Source organism: Salvelinus fontinalis, chromosome 23, assembly GCF_029448725.1.
Source record: "Salvelinus fontinalis isolate EN_2023a chromosome 23, ASM2944872v1, whole genome shotgun sequence".
Lineage (NCBI taxonomy): Eukaryota > Metazoa > Chordata > Actinopteri > Salmoniformes > Salmonidae > Salvelinus > Salvelinus fontinalis.
Genome location: NC_074687.1, coordinates 42,067,622 through 42,089,369, shown reverse-complemented (window position 1 = coordinate 42,089,369; position 21,748 = coordinate 42,067,622). Strand labels below are relative to the sequence as shown.

Genomic DNA, 21,748 nt, shown 5'->3' with positions numbered 1-21,748 from the left:
TGAAGTGACTACCATGACATTGATCAAGGGAGAAGGGTCAAGGATATGGCTTCAGCAGTTACTCGAGGGCACTTTGTCAGCTCTCACTGTGGATGGGAATTTCCTTGGCTCGCACAAACTAAGCGTATATTGATTGTTCTTGTCTTTTCAATCAATATCTGAATTCTTGATAATTTCTTCTTTCTATAATTTGACAAGATTTCATGCTATTCGGTTATTAACTTTCAAAAGTCAAAAATAACTTTCCTGCTCTTTCAGTTTTATTTAGTCCCTCCAGTCTATACAGTGAGTGAGTAAGAAAGGGGAGGGTCAGCGGAAATATGTATTTTATGAAGCTTTTAAAAGCCTCATTGTCCCAGTAGTTCCTTGTTCAATCTGTAATTATCCTATTTCTCTACCCTCTCACCATCTCCACTTGAGAGGACTTGGCACGTGTGTTGAAAGCGTTTTAATTCATCTTCAAATATGCCTTTTTCCTCTACAGGTCCCAGCCCTGTGTGATGTGAATCACATGACTAATCCAATTTAAAGGGGAATAACACGCATTAGGGAGCCCACTTTTGTGCCTCCTATTTACATCATTTTGTTTGGCCATTAATAACATGAAGGCGCACACTGTAAAAGAGGAGGAGTGGGGGTGAAGTGGGGGAAATCAATACTTTATTTCAACATCTCCAGCGTCATCATGGTCCCAGATCAGAAGGCGTCCACTAATTCAAATTCGTGCTGGAGCCTGTGACGCTACCATTAATTCCTGATAAGAAAGGACCGTTGTACTGCCTTCCTTAATCTCTGACAGACGCTTCATCCGGATCGATAGTCTTTCACTTTTTTTTTGTTCCAAAGAGGAGATTGATTGCTAGGAGTTGCCTGGTGCTCCTTTCCACTTCTCTCACTCCTCATTATTGTTCCAATTAGGCATTCTCTGGGGATCTGAGGGGGGGTGGCATTCAAAACTAGTGACACCCTGCAATTCACATAAAGCACCGGATGTTTGGCAGAACAACCTTTGACCCTGACGTATTACGGTCAAGGAGTAAGACTGTTTCAAACAAGTGGATTAAGCAGGAGCGGGCTGTGGGAAGCACAGGGACGTACAACGGGGGAAGTTGCAGTTCGCGCCAGTGAGGAGGAAATAATCACAATGTTGCCTTCTCATGAATTATTAAGTAGCCCCCTGCCTCTTTTAGCTTGACTCAAAATGCTGCATTTTCATCTGTGGGTCTGAAGCGGAGAGCAAGGGTGTTTCTTTGACAGCTGTATTACTGCTGATAAGCAAGACTCTGCGAGATGATCAAGTACTGAGACACGCATCCAGAACAGCAGCACAGCAGCACTATTCACTACGAGCGGTGGCAGTCAGTAGCAGCAGCAGGAGCAGTAGCAGCACTAACAGCAGCAGCAGCAACAGCAACTCTCTCGTGCCTTTTTCTTCTTCTTTGTGGAGTTGTAATCTGTTCTGAGGACAACAGCCAGAGAAGACGGGACAAGTGGATCAGGGCTGACAGCTGTCATCAAAACAACCCCAAACGCAGAGCTGGCTGCCCACATGCCGATCGAATTTGTTTGCAAAATCAAATTTGCAGAGGACGATGAGAAGCAGAAAGGCAAGCAGGATGGGGACAAGGAGAGCCTGATTGAGGAGAGCTGCACACCTCCAGCTAAGGACCTGGTCGGCTTCGCCAACTCCAGCTCTCTCCACGGGATTAACCACATCTTTGTCTCGGGGCGCCTGGGCATTAGGCAGACCCTCTGGGCACTTGCCTTTTTGGCTTCTCTGGCACTCTTCCTGTACCAGGCAGCAAAGTGTGCCATCTCCTACCTGGAGCATCCCCACGTCACCGCTCTGAATGAGGAAGCGAGCCCTGAGATGGTCTTTCCCGCTGTGACCATCTGCAACATCAACCGCTTCCGCTTCTCCGCTCTCACCGACGCCGACATCTACCACCTGGCTAACCTCACAGGTCTACCGCCAAAAAACCGGGATGGCCACAAGCCCACTGATTTGGACTATCCTGCACCGGACATGCAGGACATCTTCAACCGGACGGGACATCAGCTGGAAGAGATGCTGAAGAGCTGCAACTTCAGTGGACAGAACTGCTCTGCCGAGGACTTCTCTGTGGTAAGTTGAAAAGTTTCCCAAAGTAGCTGATATACCTGTTTCTTGTTCTGAGAAAAAACATTTAATTCAGTGTTCTTCTGAACTAAAACCTTACAGACACTGAAAACACAGGGCATTAGAAAAATAAGTACACATATGTTTGGAAGTTAAATATTCTGCATTTGATCAAAAACATAGATCCTTGGACACTTTTCTTGTTTTTGCAAAACACCTGGATGCATGAAAGATAATGTTGGAGTCGGCTATATACTTTAAAGGCAGTGTAATTTAAATTCTCTGTGTTTTAGTGTCACTTCAAGAGCCATGTGCTTTTTACTGGGAAAAGCTTAAAAAAATAGGATTCAGAGCTCTGTGTCTCTGTTATCTTTCGTCATATACAGGGGAGCAACAGTTCTCTAATGATTTCCTAGCTTTTGAGAATGTAACGGCATGGAACAACGGCTCTGGCTGCTCTTAAGAGAAAAATTGTTTGCAACTGAGAGAGTACACGGCCACAAAATCACCTTTAAAAAGCTAACTTCTCTCTCCCTCACACCCTCTCTCTCTTTCTCTGTCTGGGATTGTGGCTCCCTAGCTCTCACAGCTCTTGTACCTTTCAGGAGGGAAGGAGTAATGTTCCACCAATGTTGTATTTCAATCTCGCTGCTGTTAAGATAAAATATTTATAGACAGACATACATGATTTTTGCATTAGCCAGATTGACTAAAAGGAATTAAACCATTTCCATAAGCTTCTCTCACATCCAGTCAGGAATGTCCTCTCTCTCTCTCTCTCTCTCTCTGTGTGTGTGTTGTGCATGTGTGTGTTGTGCACTATTTATTAAAGCCACAGTCCTGATAGGAGATGGATTTTTTTCCCTCTCTCAAGGAGGAACAGGAATATGCAATTGCTTTAGTGATGATAAAGTACTGGTGTCAAGTGTTAATAGGGTCTGTTGAACATTGATATGCTCACCTTCCTGAGACCCAGGGATTCTCTCTTATCGTGGTATTACACAGTTTTAACCTTTGATATGCCAAGTTACAGACCAAGGAAATAATAATGACGTGTCCTCCCTGATTTCTCTGGCTGTTGCAATGTATAGGCAACTTTTTCCTCTTTGTAGTAATTCTGATCCTAAAGAATCACTCACATAGACATTTTACTAACCCTGGCATGTACATTTAGTAAGATTATTTTATTTTATTTTAACATGCCAGGGAAAATGCCATGCATCCTAGGGGACCAAAAAGATGGGCAAAGAGATGGCAAAACACTGGCAGCTGTGGAGATGTGATTCCAAAAGTTTGTTATGCACTCAGGTTCAAGCTACAGTATTTCTACACCAGCTGATGAGAATGTCCTCTGACACATTGACAGTCACTTCTCTCGCGGTACGTTAATTAGGGGAGGATCGTGGACGTCCAGGAACGGGGCTGTCCCGTGTCAGCTGTTGAAACGTCGCTAGTTCTCTTGGATGGGGAGTGACTTCAGCACAGATGAAGATCCCGTAGAAAGATCCTTAAGTTGCTGTTTTCTCTCTGTACAGCTCTGTGGTCTGCATTTTTTTTTGGGGGGGGGCTGTCAGTTAGATTTGTTACAGGCTTCCTACTGCCTCCACGCATGACATGTCATTTACTGCACCCCCAAGGGCAGCAGAACTTGGAGGGAGCGTCCGTGTGAGGAGCCAGCCAGCCTGGGTTGGGAGCTCTGAGTGAGGGCAGACAGGGATGGGATGTGAGGGATGTGCTCTAGCTAGCTAACAGATGTTAAGCCCAGCCACAGAGTCTCTTTCACACGGCATTTACTCCACTTTTCATGTGTGCGTGCCTCTGAGGTGCGTGGAGCAACAGAAGTGTGCACCACAGTAGCTGAGGCTGAATACTAATCTAACTCAATAGAAGCATGGTTATTACAGTTGAAATGCTATCAATCACACACACTAATACACTAACACACACACAGACACACGTGCGCTCTCCGGCTCTCTCGGTTCACGCATTCATTCTTCTTCTCATTGATTCGCATTTATCGGGATTGCCTTGTTGCACAGCGTCGTGAGATTCAATGGATGGTTTGGAGGACTCCAGATGTTTTGTTCAGGAAATGACTAAGATGGTGCTCAGGAGAAGTGTCTGATGAATAGTCTCATCGCAAGGCCCTTGTCGTTTCATTTTTTTTTACCTCAAGAAACATTCCGTCTGTCTTTATCCTTTTACTGCAGTCGGGTAAATCAGGGTCACGTAGAGTGTTTCTGGTAGTCTTAAACAAATCTACTTTGAAACAAGTGTACGTAACTCACACACATGGTTATGGGCTAATCTGTACCATGTCAGATATGGAGTTGAATTCAATTTTGAGTTTGCATCCCAATATTACACTTTACAGTATATACATCAAAGAAGACTGAAATATAACAAAACCGTTTGACATAGAAACATCGAGTTTTTCAGCGCAATTTTTGAAATAATGTTGATTAATTATGAAATTATGAAAAACATGAATACATTCCACCCATGAAGCCACTAGGTCATTTGATTGCAGGAAAGAGATAGTACCTTGAAACTGCCATTTAAAAAAAAAAAGAATTCTACTGTTTTTAAGAAATGGTCTCTCACAACACTTGAATGGTCTCAAGTTAGACACAACACAACATTTTATTGAAAAATAAGTGTGTCACTGTGCGTCTGAATCGTGTGCTTTGAAATGCAATAATTGGAAAGGGAAAAAGGAATTCAAACCATGCATTTGCGCTCGAGGCACTCAAGACCCTACCAAGATAGAGATACATAGCAATTTATTATACAGTCTGGTGAAATGATTGTTGAAGGAAAATAGACATAGTTCTAAACCTGTGTCTTTGTCATCCAAACACAGTAGCTCCATGGAACCGTATCGTCAGAAACACCACTGATGAAAGTGGACTATCAAAGACCTGTTGTTATTTTTCAGAAGATTGATAGTTGTATTTTTAGGAGCGGTTCTTCTGCATTGAAAAGAACATGCAAAGAAAAAGACAGCTACTAGCATAGTCGTTTTGTTTTATTTGTACAGATACCCAATGTTAGCCATTCCCAGTCCATATTCAATTCACCAACCTGTTTTCCATAGAGGTCTTGTTGTTTCATATCGAATCTAAGAATGTGTTGACTGGTCAACAAATAGAAAAACAAATAGATGATCTATTTTAGGATGCGATCGTACATAATTATGCATCAAAATGATTTGTTTCTCTTTAATACCTTTGCTGATTGGTAGCATTGTTTGACTAGCATTTTATGCCATTTTTAATAATAAAAAAGTCATATTATTGACTCAGATGAATTAATCAGCACCAGATAGAGCTAACTCGACATGCCTTGAAAAAATATCCACATTTTATTTGTTGTTCATTTTTTGTAACCTCAGGATAATTGTTCATTCATTGTGTGGCGCTATCGTGTAGATCTGGCAGAGAGCTTTTGGCATTTTAAACAGGATATTTTGGATTTGTTTGCTCTCTGTCGGCTCTGTTTGCAGCTGCATTCTCAGATTTATCTCTCAGCCGGGACAGAACCCTTCTGCATATATTCATGGGGTTAACTAAGTGGCGTTGGACTTGTAATGGTGTGCAGCAACCTATGAAACCTGGGTTAACGCAGTCGCCGTCAAAGGTCCCCCGTTTGCAGTTTGTTATTTCTGCGTGTTAAGTCTTTGCTGAGAGGCTGCTGTGTTTTAGTAGATCATTTCAAATTTAACGACGCTAACCTGAACGGTTGACTACTCCTGATCTCCACCTCATCTATTTTGATCACATGTGTTGTGTTGGAACAAGGATGATGCAAATCAATAGTATGCAGAAGGATTCGGCAAGCATGTATGGTGATGCTGTTGTTGATCCTTACCGAGGCTGACAACTGCCTAACTAGAGATCTGGGGCTTTGTACATACAAGCTCCAGTGAATTTCCTATAGGCAAAAACCTCCCAGTCAACAACAAAAGGCACTCTCTAGATCTGATTCCTTTGTGTCGTCCTGTGAAAAGTTTTCCCATGAACAGGTGCTCTGTGTTGTGTCTCTGTGTGGCTGGCACCCACTCTCTCCCGGGGTGGCATGTCTCTTTTGTCTTAGAGTGAGTGCTGCACATGAGCGCAGGAGTATGTGAATGACAGTTCCCCCAGTGGGTTCAGCATCTGCCCCCCCCCCCCTTCCCTCCCCGCATCCCTCCAGCCCCCTGATAGAGACAGAGGACTGGGGACCGTGAAAGTGACCGCTTTTCTGGAGCTCCATCTGAAACAGCCTGTCAATTAGCCATACAGTTCCACTGCTGTGGGCCTCTTTCCCTCCAGTCTTCACAGCTTACCATGCTACTCCACATTTGATGTACAGACTCACTCTGAATTCAGAGCCCATCTTCGGTTAGGATATGAGCAGCTCGCCAGACCAATGCACAGTCTGTATATTTATTGCTCCTACACGTGTAAAGAATACCCCAGTTGATCCCACATCATGCTGCTCTGATGGGGGATATGTGAAGAGTACTGGCGGTGGAACCTTTCCCAGCCCTGTCCCACACACTGTCCTCCTCCTCCACGCTGCCACGCTCGCTGGAGATGAATTACAGTCAAATTGGTCGGCTGCTTTACTCGATATGCATCATCAACATCTAATCAGATAAATCCCACCTGTGACCAGTTACTGTATAATACAAAACCAAACAGTTTATTTTTTTGGGGGGGGATTTGGCTTTTTTCTAATAATTTCTGATCACATTTAAAATGTCTTAGCTCTGCAATGTTTGGAGCACTAGGCTGTATATGAGATGAAGCTAGAGCTTAGGGATGGCTTTTAACTCCGCGATAAAGGCTTCTAATGCTCTGGTGCAGTTAACCCCCGCTAACCCCTGGGAGTCTTTACTCACATACACATATGTCTTCTTTTGATAACTAGTACACCAAGCTGTTGGTGGTGTGTGTGTGTGCGCGTGTGTGTGTTTCATCACAGGCTGAAGGACTTGATTCAACAAGATTGATAATAACCCCTAACTTTGTGGCCCTCCCCCTTCCAATGGATCGATAAATCCCTCAGTCAGATTGCTTCCCAGCCCTTAAGCCTGGTGTGACTAATTATCTCGTTGCTGTGTTTTGGGCCGAGTCTCTGCTGCATTTGTTAGTGCTGCCAGAGCCCAGGGTTCGAGTTAGATTTGAACATTTCTATTAGAAGAAACACAGAGTTGTTGGCCGAACTCGGTCAATATGTCAGACCTTTCCTCATTTACATGTAAAGGGTGCTCCAATGGTCTAGTACTGCTACGTATTGAACCACGAGCAGCCATTTCCACACCTCATACAATAGTTGGCTGAAAATACACTCTGCATTCTCTACGTATGTTTTCAAAAACTGTGTTTACAGTCTCCATCGGAAATACAGTAGGACTGCATTCCAAGTTGCTCCCTATTCCCTTTGTGTGAGCAGTAGTCCACTCTATAGGGAATAGTGCACTAAGTAATGCGCGATGTAGAGAATAGGGCGTCATTTGGGTCGCAGCCTAGGTGATGATGACGAAAGCTGCTGACCAAAGGTGCACTGTAAACTCTTTCCTTTCTTCCCGGGGAGCAAGCCGTGAGAGTCCCCGAACACATTAGTGGAAATGCTTGTGAAAAATGAATCAAGCCTGCTTTTAGACCACACCAGATAATGGATGTGTGCCTCTCGTTTCCTTTTACCAGTATCACTTAATTACCTTGAAGGAGACCGCATATTTGAACATTTCAAAGAGATTCCAATTGTAGAAGCCATTGTGGCTGAGATTTGCATGGAAATGTCGTTGATCACTTGGACTACCATTCAGCGGCAGGAAATAACAAGGAGCACAAATGTCACGGTAGCATATCTACCTCCGGCGCTATCTGTATCTGCACCAGGAACTGCCTGTGCCTGGTGTATCTGCTTGGCTGGAGAATTGGCTTGCGTCCTGAATTATGTCTAATGTCACTTGGCTCGGGCCCTTGCTGATCTTTCGAGTGTGGCCTGGCCCCACACTTGCAATACATTATCGAGCGGGATTTCAATTGCTGTGCCAATTTTATATAATTCTTTGCATATTTGCCACTATTGCTCAAAAGATTGACGCAAACCAGGTATGACCTCTATTGACACACAGTGCCATTGGGTGTCAGGTGTGATATTCTGTCTTGATCTATTAAATCCTAACAGTGTCCTGAAGACGACACTGACCCTAGAATCTCTTTCCCTGTGAGAGAGGTTTGGTAAAGCGTAGTGTCGTGGCTACATTTGAAATGGCTGTAACGAATTGTGGAATGGTTCATGACGGTTACATTTGAGCCAACTGCAAATACACTGCCTTAGGTTGACCCCCCATAGATGTCTTGTGTGATCATAGAAATCCCTTTTAAGTCATGTTAAAGCTCTCTGAATGATATAGGACGTAGTGTAATGGAGAATGCCTTACGGTAATGCGGATGCCCCCCAGTTGCCATCGTAGCAATCCTTTGCTAAGAGATGTGATCAAATGTGTGCCTGAAATATTCCTACAATTACGTATCGTGCAATATAGGCTAGACTCTAGAAACCATTTGGCCTGATTTAATAAGCATTTGCACTATAGTGCAAAGTTTGCCGCTTTTTAGTTTCAGAAGGGAATGAAACATAGTGATGATTTAGCTTTGTCCCCTCCTCCCCTAACTTAGAACACCAGATTTATGTGGTGGTGCACGGTAACTGTAAATTGATATCTGTTACGTTGAGTGGAAAAAGAGGGATTATATTTAAACAAGGTAAAGATGGAAATAACCTTTGAAGGTACTTTAGTTTCTAATACCTAACAATAATAATTTAAAAAAGGGATTGAATATATTCAAACAAAGTAAAGAGAGAATTTCTGAAGGTAGTTACTTGAACAAGGTTTTACAGTACCTTGAATAAAGTTATACCAAGACCATTTTCATGATCGTTGATATATTTCTATTTCTGTACATCGGCTAATCTTTCCAGACAGACAATTTCCTCATGTGCCAGATGTGGAGATGTGATGTTGACAAACCACCCGACCTTCAGACGCACAAAAATGCCATCTGATTTATCTCCCAGTGCTTGATTTGCCACCTCTCATTTTGTCATCCTGCTAGTACATTTCACTTATGAAGTGCTTGAGGGGCAGGAAATACATTACAGTGTAATGAACTGCACTAAAAAGCAACCAAATTACTTCCTATTAGATTCCAATATGATATTAATAAATGCATTTTTGTGGATATACACACATTTACACAACTTAAAGTAAACATTGTGAAACCGTTTAATTCTGGTGCTGCAGCAGATTACACGACTGGAGCCTAGACCATAACTGTGCTTGGTTGGTTCCTGGGTGGGCCGGACAGGGCCGGACTGTGTCCCTCTGGACTGTGGGGGGATGGTCTGATCTACTCTTCCTGTCCTTTTGTCTTCTGCCTGACACAGGGCTTTCACCTAGTCTGCGTCTCAACTGGCACCATGTTCCCTGTATTGTGCTCTACATTTGAAAAGAGCCCTATAGGCCCCTATGGGCCCTGGTCGAAAAAAGTGCAGTATATAGGAAATAGTGTGTCATTTAGGACGCTGCTCCTGGATTACCGTCTCGAGCTTTGAAGTGACATTTGTTGATATGCTGTTGATCATGACTGGATCCAAGGTTGTGACAGTATGTGATGGAGCAAGGGCATCCAGCAGCATTTAAGAGGATGGTCTTTAATTCAGTGTTGACGTTCAGAAATGATTTAGATTGAACTCATATGAACCCGGCTGAAGTAGGAGGACATGTCCTTCAGAAATAGTTATTCAGTTCTGCTAATCAACCTCCCCGTATGTTATTAACTAAACTAATTATACCACATTTTTCTAATTGTACATGTTTTTTTTGTTGTTGTCTTTTAATGAGTCAGAGACGCGGCATTCCTCGCTTTAATAGCAGTGTTTGATGTTGCTAGAGTTTTATTCGTTGTCTTTGGGATTGTTCTCCTCCTCCCCAACAGTGTCGTCAAGATTTATTCTGTTAATCCTAATGTATGCTGTTGAGAAGGTTTTGTGCATTTCATTGTCAATAACGTGAAATACGGCCCTGCTCCCTAAATGACGTCTCCGTTCAATAACCTATTAAAGTTGAAACACAGATAACTTGGCACGCATCAGGAAATGTCTGCTGACATTGATCCAGTGGGGAGAGGACCTAGTGGCTCCGATTAACACTGCTGTCCCTAGAGGGAAGTCCCTTTGGCCATTGATAGCAACACTGTCCTCATGTCCTGGGTTCCCCTCATGATCATAGGAACATTCTTCTTCATGAGGACCTAAGTTGGAAGTCTAAAAAGGGGTAAAGAGATACTTGGACATGGGAGAGTCCTGCCCACCACCAAACACTGTTTCTGAAAACGTATGCCAAGTGAAGAGCTTACCGGTTTGTCTCTGCTCATATCTTTATCATATATTTTTCAACTTTTAACATCAACATCACACCAGTTAGATACTGTAGGTGAAATCCAATACCCATGACTGCCTGACTATTCTTTTAAAAGATCAGAGCAGATTCTGTGAAGAAGCACCTTGTATTTTGTTGACGGTGAGTTGCATAAAACGAAGCACTTATTTTAACAGCAAAATTCACAGCACTTTTGATGATCAGCACAGAGTGTGTGTGTGTGTGTGTGTGTGTGTGCGTGCGTGCGTGCGTGTGTGCGCGTGTGTGCAGCTGATCGGAGCACTTGAATGTAAATACTCTAATTAGAGCTTCTCCGTTTGTGATTTTCTCATCTAAAGATAAGTTAAGATTACATGTCCATTCCTGGGAGAAGAATGTAAATCGCTTTTCCTCTAAATGTCCTCGGGACACACCAAAAAAAAAGATAGATCCTTTCAAATTTGTGATCTCATCCATTTCATTACAAACACAGTGATAAGGGCATCACTTAGAATAAATATGGCCATTAATGAGGTATGGCATCCCTTCCTGTCCATGTTTACGTGTGTCCTTGACATTCTCTCTGAGGCTGCATCCCAAATAGCACCATATTCCCTATATGGTAGTGCACTACTTTTGACCAGGGCCCATGGACTTTGCCATAGGGCTGTAGTCAAAAGTAGTGCACTATACATGGAATAGGTTGCCATTTGGTTACAGAGCTTTAAAGTAAAGGAAGGAAGGTATAATAGCATGCTTCGAAACAGATCTCCAATGTCCAGGGAAGAAATAAATGTCACGCCGCTTCAATCACAAATCACCACGCTTTTTCCCTTCGTCTTTGACCTTCACCGTCGACTCAGTTCTACGGGAAATGAACAGGATGCTAATGTTTCATTAGTATGTGTACCATAATGAAAGTTCTCCCCTGAGACTGCTTGTATATTTTTCCATATTAGCTATAATGCCTCTTAACTGACAATTAATTAGCAAGTTGAGGTAATACGCTAATATATAAATAATCACCACGACATTGAGGGACATCAGGGAAGATAATGTGCAATAGGACCTGAGATATAGGAGTGAGATGGAGATATATCGAACGAGACTTGTCATTATAGACAAAATTGTCTGCTCCTTGTGCCGAAAGAGGCCTGACAATATCATTTATGCTCGTGAATCCATTTTATTCTGGAATATTGATGATCTATTAGGTATTATCATACTTTCTGAAGAGAGCTTGGGGTATTACTTGACAGCTTCTGAGGAAGCGCAACAGCTATGGATCGATATCAGCAGAGTACTATACATGACTATATTATGACTATACACTCCAGCTATAGTATAAAGGAGAGGAGAAAGGCGGATTTGAATGAGCGCCACGCCCCTTGGCACAGCTTTTTCTTCCCAAAGTGGTACTCAGTGAGCTCCCTTGCTGTCCACTTCTGTGTTGGACCAGTTGGTTCGGGAGCTAAATTGGAGCCACCCCGTGTGCCAGTGTTCCGTATGCTATTGGAGTGTTCCAAATGGGGAAGTTATCTGCCTCCTTTCCTGCCCCTCTGACTCAGCTTGTAATGAAGTCAAGCAGATTTCCTACTCAGAAAGAGCACCTTTTACACAATGGATTCACCCTTTAGTAGGTAGAAATCACACGGCACCGACAGAACTGGACTGCCAGTCACTGCTCTCTATCTCTATGTTAAGGTGCATGGCATCTTTCAGGAAAAACCGGGCATGTTTGTGGCATGTCATTTTTTTTAAACTATACATTTGGGAGCATAATATTTATTTTAGATTTGGATCGTAAATGAACAACGAATCACAAATGAATTCTTCTGCCGTCCACAAGATTAATATCATGTACTTGAATAATTAAACGTCCTGCTGGATAAATTGAGTTAAGGAAGGAAACTAAATCTGAAACCAGCATCGTACCAAGTAGGTAAAATGATGCTCAGGAGAAGTCACCTTTAACCACACGCCTCGTTCAAATGCAGATAATGTCGGATGTAGACCTGAGACCTCTTTACACGAAACATGTATACAGATAGACACTGAATAAATAAAAAGCCTTCTTTCTCCCAAACACTGGAATAAGTTGCAGAAGATTAGCATCTCGTTACAAAGGAGTGCTGTGAATTGTGGACAAAGGGGTGTGAGGGAGCAAAAGAGGGACTGGGAGAGTTCCCTCTCTGAATATGAAAGAGGTCGTGGACGCTGGGTTCCCCCCGGGAGTTCTGGATAAACATGCATTGACTATGGATTGACACCGCAACAGAGAAAATGTGCCAAAATTGGTTCTGTTATTGCGGCAAACTTGCTGTGAGACATGATTACACTCCCTGCTTAGTTCCGTCCGGGGTGGTGCATCCAGGTTGGATATTTCACAGCAATGTCTCCCAACCTAAACTGTGTGAGCTGTTTGAGTCAACACTACTCTTGAGACGTTGGGCGAGACAGTTTGCCACAGAGATATTTTGGCAAAAGCTACAAGTCTCCTGCTGCTGGCCAGTCTGCGTTCTGTGCCATGAACATGGAATTGCCCTTGATTCCACTCCCCACTGATAAGTGTACAAGCTCAGTCGTGCAGCAAACCACGGTAGACAAGCGACTCATTGACAGTAGCTACGCTGCATCTGATTCTGAAGGACAACGAATACGCTCTCCCTGATTTGGATATTGTAGTGTGTTGTGTTTATAGTTAGTTGGATAAAGCAGCGCGATGATGCAGTTCTATCTTATTTTCAAGTTGCTTATGGGAAAACCTCCAGTCTGTATTCCTCTCAACTGTTTGATGAAACTTGGAAGTGGGTCTGCTCAGACTCCGCTGCTCCACTCCCCACGAGGGCTACACTATCCTGTATCCTGGCTGATTTGGTAGGCAGATGTCTCAGGGCAGTGTGTGGGAAGGGTAGGAGTGAAATCCTAGATGGCCTCAGCGACAGACGGCGTCCCATTGCACCACTTCAAGTGATACAAACAGGGACTTCACAAAGTGAGTTAAATTGCATGGTCACGTGACGTTACACTTGCATCTGAGAGACTCTAAGCAAAAAAAAAATCACCATTGAATGGGGAGTGAGTTGTGATTCACACAACTCATATTTGTGTTGACCAGTACACAATGGAACCAGGGTATATCAGTAACTGTGATACATCAATTATAATGTATGGATCAGAATACACCACTAGAGTGAGGGTGAGTTTTCTTCCACAAAGCTGCAGAATTGGAGATGTAGGAATATGTCCGTGTCTGTCTTCTCCCTATGATGGCTTACCTTGCTGTAGTTGTCTGCTGTTGTATACAGTGCAACCGGGGGAGAAGGGCCTTGGTCAGGGAGGTGACCAAGAACCCGATGGTCACTCTGACAGAGATCTATAGTTCCTCTGTGGAGATGTGAGAACCTTCCAGAAGTACATCCATCTCTGCAGCACTCCACCAATCAGGACTTTATGATAATGTGGCCAGACGGAAGCCAATCCTCAGTAAAAGGCAGATGAAAGCCCGCTTGGAGTTTGCCAAAAGGTACTTAAAGACTCTCAGACCACGAGAAACAAGATTCTCTGGTCTGATGAAACCAAGATTGACCTATTTGGCTTGAATGCCAAGCGTCATGTCTGGAGGAAACAAGGCACCACTCATCACTTGACCATTACCATCCCTACGGTGAAGCATGGTGGTGGCAGCATCATGCTGTGGGGATGTTCTTCAGCGGCAGGGACTGGGAGACTAGTCAGGATAGAGGGAAAGATGAAAAGAGCAAAGTACAGAGAGATCCTTGATGAAAACCTGCTCCAGAGTGCCCAGGACCTCAGACTGGGTTGACGGTTCACCTTCCAACAGACCAACGACTCTAAGCACACAGCCAAGTCAACGCAGGAGTCTCTGAATGTCTTTGAGTGGCCCAGCCAGAGCCCGGACTTGAACCAGATCGAACACCTCTGGAGAGACCTGAAAATAACTGTGCAGCGACGCTCCCCAGCCAACCTGACAGAGCTTGAGAGGATCTGCACAGAAGAATGGGAGACACTCCCCAAATACAGGTGTGCCAAGCTTATAGTGTCATACCCAAGAAGACTTGAGGCTGTAATCGCTGCTAAAGGTGCTTCAACAAAGTAAAGGGTCTGAATACTTATGTAAATATGATATTTCTGTTTTTTATGTAAAAAAAACTGTTTTTGCTTTGTCATTATGGGTTATTGTATGTAGTTTGATGAGGGGAAAAAACAATTTAATCAATTTTAGAATAAGGCTGTAACCTAACAAAATGTGGAAAAAGTCAAGGGGTCTGAATACTTTCCGAAGGCACTGTACTTCTTAAATTTCCTCCCCACAGCAACTCCCATTCTAGCAACATGTTTACCTGCAGGGGTGGATAATTCCTTAATCCGCCGACAATTCACTAGCATTTAGTGTATAGGATTACAGGTGGGAACGCAGAATATTGGTGATGACCTTGGTAAACACTGACAGGATACACTTTTTTATTAATATTGCTGAAGTCGGTCGAGATATTATTATTTAAATGACCCCAGCCATTATCACCTTGGCTGCTGTAGGTTCATTCACCTCAGTCAATCTACAAACGCATAGCCTATTAGCTATACAGTTGTAATGTTATACCCCTGAAAGATGGGAAATATGAGAAATGATTCACACGGGCATGTAGCATCAGCTACTGTTCAGTCAGTTGTAGTGATGAATTGCATAAAATCCTCAACTCTTTACATAGATATCTCTTTTGTCAAATTACATAGCATTCACATTTGTATTCCTAGGCATTACTGATTAATGGAGTACACAGATTATCGTATTATCACATTCACATGAACTATTAGAATATGACTTACAATTCTGTATTAATATATTTAATAAATATATATATATATATATTTGTTTTTAGTTTAACCTTTATTTAACTAGGCAAGTCAGTTAAGAATAAATTCTTACCTACAATGGCGGCCTACCCTGGCCAAACCCGGACGACGCTAGGCCAGTTGTGCGCCGCCCTATGAGATTCTCAATCACGGCCGGATGAGATTCAGCCTGGATTCCAACCAGGGACTGTAGGGACGCCCCTTGCACTGAGATGCAGTGCCTTAGACCGCTGCGTCACTCGGGAGCTCAAATGAAGGGATGTAGTAGTAAAAGGTGGGTAATGGGTAAATTATAAACTCCAGTGGGCGATTGAGATGAGACAAACAACCACCGATATAAACAAAAACGTATGACATTTTTACAACTGTATTGTTTGGGTTTTCATGTAGGCCTAAAGGGAACATAGGCCATGTGGAGATGTTCATATTGAAGCATCAACAAAAAAATAGTTGTTCCTAACTTGTTTTATAAGATTAGTAGGCCTACAGATTTTCTCTGAGGACCCCACAGGAGGGCCCTGACCCCAAGTTGGGGAACCACTGTTCTCCCTCTCTGCTTGGTTCCTCTCTCTCTATTACCCATTTCGGACAGAAGATGTGGTACTATTACCTGCAAAAATGTTTTAAGGCCATGTTTAAATGATCCCCTTTCAAACAGCTCCTTATTTATCACTTTCTTTTATACATATCAGTAGGTAACAGGCACATTGGGATTGGTGGGGGCAGGGGGGCGTTGTTTAACCAAGAGGGCTGTCTGCATTTCAAATTAGGGAGAAACAATGGAAGTGTTAATGAATTTACCTGCAAAAAAAGCAGAGAACCATTCACATAGACCTGAAACCAGTATTTTGGTTAAAGGGTCTGTGAAAATGCAGGAATCATGACTAGGTCTTTAGGTTGGTTTTATTTTCAATGTCTGTTTTTTTACCACCTTCCCCTTTGAGATATAAAAATAAAAACAGGCAAAATGAAAGCAGGCATAGTACATTAGTGGGATTTTGGTGGGTGTATGAAAGGGATATCTGTCTCCTCTGCTTCCTGCTGCATGCAGCCTGCCTCGGCCTCACCACTGAGCACCACATTCATGTCTGTAGGCTTTGTTTAACATGAGCCAGCTAGGAGGAAGTCAGAGGCTAAGTAATACTAGCCAGAGCCCTTCAAAGTTATTGCAATAGAAGTCTCTGCTGGCTGATAGCCACCTGACTGTAAGCGACTATTTACTAGTTGTGCACTACTTCTCCGAAAGTATTTTTTGTTTGTTTTAAGGAATGGCTGTAGACAAGGATGAAGTCGAGGGACGGTTTAAAAATGGCCTTTTGTCCGACGTCTCGCGAACTGTCAGCGTCTCTAGTTGCCTACTTGAGCCCGCTATGAGCTGGTATTTCATATCTCAGGCCCTCGAGGTCTGCGCCACGAAAGGGTGGAGTTAGCCATTTGAGAGAGTGGTGAAAGTGCTGCTAAAAAGGCAAATCTGGGAGGCAAATCCGGGGAACGCAGGCGAACATAACGAACAAACCACTGTTCATGATTCCACTCGTTCACAAAGAGGCATATGCGATTAGATCAAGAATATAAACGTTCTGAGCATTGATCAACGCTGGGAGCACTATTTAGATGTTGACCCATAGGCTAATTGATTTTCTTTATTTTGTACTATTTATATATACAGTGTGTGTATATATATATATATATATATATACATATATATATATATATATATATATATATATATATATATATATATAGTACAAAATAAAGAAAATCAATCTATATATATATATATATATAAATGTACTGGACAAAAATTATGAATGCAACATGTAAAGTGTTTTCCATACGCACATAAAGCTTATTTCTCTCAAATTTGGAGCATCAATTTGTTTACATCCCTGTTAGTGAGCATTTCTCCTTTGCCAAGATAATCCACGTGACAGGTTTGGCATATCAAGAAGTTGATTAAATAGCATGATCATTACATAGATGCACATTGTGCTGGGGACAATAAAAGGCCACTCCAAAATGTACAGTTTTGTCACACAACACAATGTCACAGATGTCTCAAGTTTTTGGGGAGTGTACACTTGGCATGCTGACTGCAGGAATGTCCACCAGAGCAGCCTCTAACGTTGTTTTAGAGAATTTGGCAGTAAGTTCAACCGGCCTCACAACCACAGACCGCATGTAACCACATTAGCCCAGGACCTCCACATCCGGCTTCTTCACCTGCGGGATCGTTTGAGAACAGCCACCCGGACAGCTGATGAAACTGTGGGTTTGCACAACCTAAAATTTTGACACAAACTGTCAGAAACCATCTCATGGAAGCTCATCTGTGTGCTCGTTGTCCTCACCAGGGTCTTGACCTGACTGCAGTTTGGCGTCGTAACCGACTTCAGTGGGCAAATGCTCACCTCCAATGCCCACTGGCACACTGGAGAAGTGTGCTCTTCACGGATGAATTCCGGTTTCAACTGTACTGGGCAGATGGCAGACAGCATGTAAGGCGTCGTGCTGGAGAGCAGTTTGCTGATGTCAATGTTTGTAACAGACTGCCCCATGATGACAGTGGGGTTATGGTATGGGCAAGCATAAGCTACAGACAACGAACACAATTTAATTTTATTGATGGCAATTTGAATGCACAGAGATACCGTGACAAGAGGCCCATTGTCATGCCATTCATCTGCCGCCATCACCTCATGTTTCAGCATGATAATGCACTGCCCCATGTCGCAAGGATCTGTACACAATTCCTGGAAGCTGAAAATGTCCCAGTTCTTCCACGGCCTGCATACTCACCAGACATGTCACTCACTGAGTATGTTTGGGATACTCTGGATCGACGTGTATAACATCATGTTCCAATTTTTGCCAATATCCATCAACTTCGCACACCCATTGAAGAGGAGTGGGACAACATTTCACAGGCCACAATCAACAGCCTGATCAACTCTATCTGAAGGAGATGTCGTGCTGCGCGAGGTAAATGGTGGTCATACCAGATACTGACTGGTTTTCTGATGCATATCTGTATTTGCCAGCAGCATACCACTGTCATGACGTTGGCAGTGGGGGTAGGTTTATGACAGTCATAAATACCTCTTTCCCCCTTTTTCTCTTCCCTACTGATGTGACATAAGAAAACCCCTTGGTTAATATGGAGATTCTGGGGACATCAGAAAGTGGGGAGGAATGAACTATATTCTGGTAATCCGACCAACTGAACATATGCGGTGGTACTTAAGGTAAATTATGTCAGTTCGGTTGCCCTCTGACACATTCTCATCAATGATAGAATGACATAAACTCTACTGTGGAAAGTCTAAACGTCAGAGGTATCGGATTCACATGGAATTGTTGTTTAATTCAAATGTTTGAATACGAAATTATTTGTGAAGAGATTAAATGTAATTTTAGCTTCCAAATGAGAGATTTGGATTTTCATAAATTTGGGCTTCTGCTCAACTAGGGGCCCGCCCCTGTGAAGAGACATGGGTTATAAACTTTTCAGACACACCCCTCTCCCTCCACTATAAAAGCCATTGACAAAAATATAACTTCCTGTTCCGGGACGCTAGGATGACGATCCGGTGTCAGAATGGTTCAGATACTAACTACAGAACTAAGCCAACAGCAGCATGGACTTTGATTGTGAATGGTATGAACTTTGAACTCGTATTCACTACAGAAGTGATATCTCCTAGCCGTTGAGTTAGCAACAGCTGCTACAAACGCAGGTTAGGAAGGACAGTCCGAGTATCCCGTCTACTACACACAACGTTACTCCAACGTATCCAGTAAGGCACCAGAGACATTCTTCAAAGGACAGAGGACTCGGGTTGGCGACACAGTCCATCTACCACCAACCTACTGAAGCGCAGCTCAGAGTAAATATTTATTGCATTTTCCTTCTTCAAATGGGCAGTAATTTAGAATGCATAAGATACTGTGTTTACGATAGCACAGCTTCGCCTCTGTTCCAGTCTCCCGCTCTTTCACAAAAATCCCGCCCCTTTTCTTTGTGTAACAAGCTGTCATATCTATTCCGCCCGCTAGGGACGTTTTTCTGTATGACGGCACTTTGTAATCAAGTTATGATTTAATTGTATATGTGTGATTCTGTGTGATTAGTTAGGTATTTAGTAAATAAATAATTAAACCCAATTTTGTATTGCTGATTCAACTTGTTAGCCAGGATTCTTGCAGATAATCAAGGATTTACAACTTTCAGATGAGACGGAATAAAATGACGATTAATGTGACTGCTATGGATGTAAGATATTACTAAATCTTTAAGAGTTTATTCGGAAGATAACAGCTCTATAAATATTCTTTAGTGGTGTCCCTCTCTAGTTAATTAACATTTACATGATTAGTTCAATCAGGTAATATTAATTACGGAGAAATTATTTTATAGAATAGCATGTCATAGCAATTAATCTGGCATAGTCAAAGACACGACACCACCCTGCATACCACTGCTGGCTTGCTTCTGAAGCTAAGCAGGGTTGGTCCTGGTCAGGTCCTGGATGGGGGACCAGATGCTGCTGGAAGTGGTGTTGGAGGGCCAGTAGGAGGCACTCTTTCCTCTGGTTTAAAAAATATCCCCCAATCCCCCAGGGCAGTGATTGGTGACACTGCCCTGTGTAGGGTGCCGTCTTTCGGATGGGACGTTAAATGGGTGTCCTGACTCTCTGAGGTCATTAAAGATCCCATGGCACTTATCGTAGGGGTGTTAACCCCGGTGTCCTGGCTAAATTCCCAATCTGGCCCTCAAACCATCATGGTCTCCTAATGACCCCAGTTTACAATTGGCTCATTCATCTCCCCTGTAACTATTCCCCAGGTTGTTGCTGCAAATGAGAACGTGTTCTCAGTCAACTTACCTGGTAAAATAAAGGATAAAAAAAAAAATCCCAATCATGTGAAATCCATAGATTAGGGCCTAATTAATGTATTTAAATTGACAGATTTATATATAACTGTAACTCAGTAAAATCTGTTGCATGTTGCATCTATATTTTGGTTCAGTGTATATATATATATAACATATATATATATATATATATTAAATTACAGAGGTGTCTTCATATGTAGTTACAGCCCTGGTTTGGTCTAGACTAGATTTCGACGACGAGGGCTTTAGATCCCAAAGACCGATGAGGTATGAAAGACTGGCAACTGCTCCTTTTAAAATATTGACGATGGGATTTGTGAGGAATATTACTCCAGCATTCTCCCCACGCTCTCAACTTTAAGATCTTTTGATCACCCACCTAGGAGACGTCCAGCCCGTGATTTACCCGTCTATTTTTTATCCCTACGATCATCTATCTTATGCTAGGATATGGAGTCTGGATTCTGCCTGTTTATTCTATCTTCCTGATTACAACAGGTTCAGGAGCTGTCTGTCTTGCCTTGCTAGCAGTCAGCAGAAGGCTTTGTGGGGGTGGGTGGGTTGCGAAGGTGGGTAGTGTGGGCGGGGTGCTGCTGGTGCTGCTGGTTTAGTTGATGGTGGATTAATCTCCCACACTGAGAAATTAGGTCTTGTGTTCTCCCTCTAGATACTGGAACTTTGATCAAAACCTTATGTGATTAGACGCTGACCCTGACATGACAGGCCCCAGAAACTTTTAAAAGAAGAAAAAAAAGAAGGAAAAAAACCCATTTCTTCTGATCTGACGTGTAAACCAGGAAAAGTCTGAAATATTCTGAAGGTGTCTTTCCTGCCTCTCTCACATCGTCTTGCGGGTAATAAAGATTTAATGTATTCATTTTACTCTGGCAAAAATTGCAATCTATAATGACCTGACATTTATTTTTTTTAAACTAGCCAGCAGCCTCATGATTTGAATGTTAACCAGAGTCCCGCTCAACTCCAGGTAGTAACTAGTGGGAGAGGCATACTTTGAATTACACAGGGATTACACCCCTGTGAATGCATGTTTCGAATTCATCCGTATTATTCATTTGTTTATATTTTGCATACATTTTTTCCATGTTGCATTTTTATATTATGTCAGAAGGCTTCTCTTTGGTTTTTTAGAATATTTTATGACTCATATAACGTACACTTTGAATCAATGGCAGAAATGAAGATGGAATAGACAGAAAGGTAGTCTCTTGTTGGTGGAATGGATATTAATTGATCTGAATGTCAAATAGAGTAGGGTGAATTAGGAAAAAGTGGGACACTTTTTGCATTCCATTCTTCTGTAACCTCTTACGACATCTATCCAGCATATTAGCCCATTAACACATGATACATTTCTGAAATCCTCAAGATTTTTTCCTAATCACACAAAAAGGACTAATGTTGATATTATATTCATACC

At 42.6% G+C, this 21,748-nt stretch overlaps 1 protein-coding gene across 3 annotated transcripts in view; it reads left to right on the top strand.

Annotated features, from left to right (window-relative positions):
- The first annotated feature begins 690 nt into the window (after positions 1-690).
- Positions 691-21,748, top strand: part of LOC129821350 (acid-sensing ion channel 4-A-like) — a 110,354-nt gene continuing 89,296 nt past the window's right edge. Inside the window, exon 1 of one of the 3 annotated variants that reach the window (XM_055878942.1) lies at positions 691-2,125. In XM_055878942.1, the coding sequence (XP_055734917.1) occupies positions 1,550-2,125 (576 nt within the window). In that variant the 5' untranslated portion in view covers positions 691-1,549. The remainder of the gene's footprint in view (positions 2,126-21,748) is intronic. The other 2 variants (XM_055878944.1, XM_055878943.1) reach the window with 2 other exon arrangements.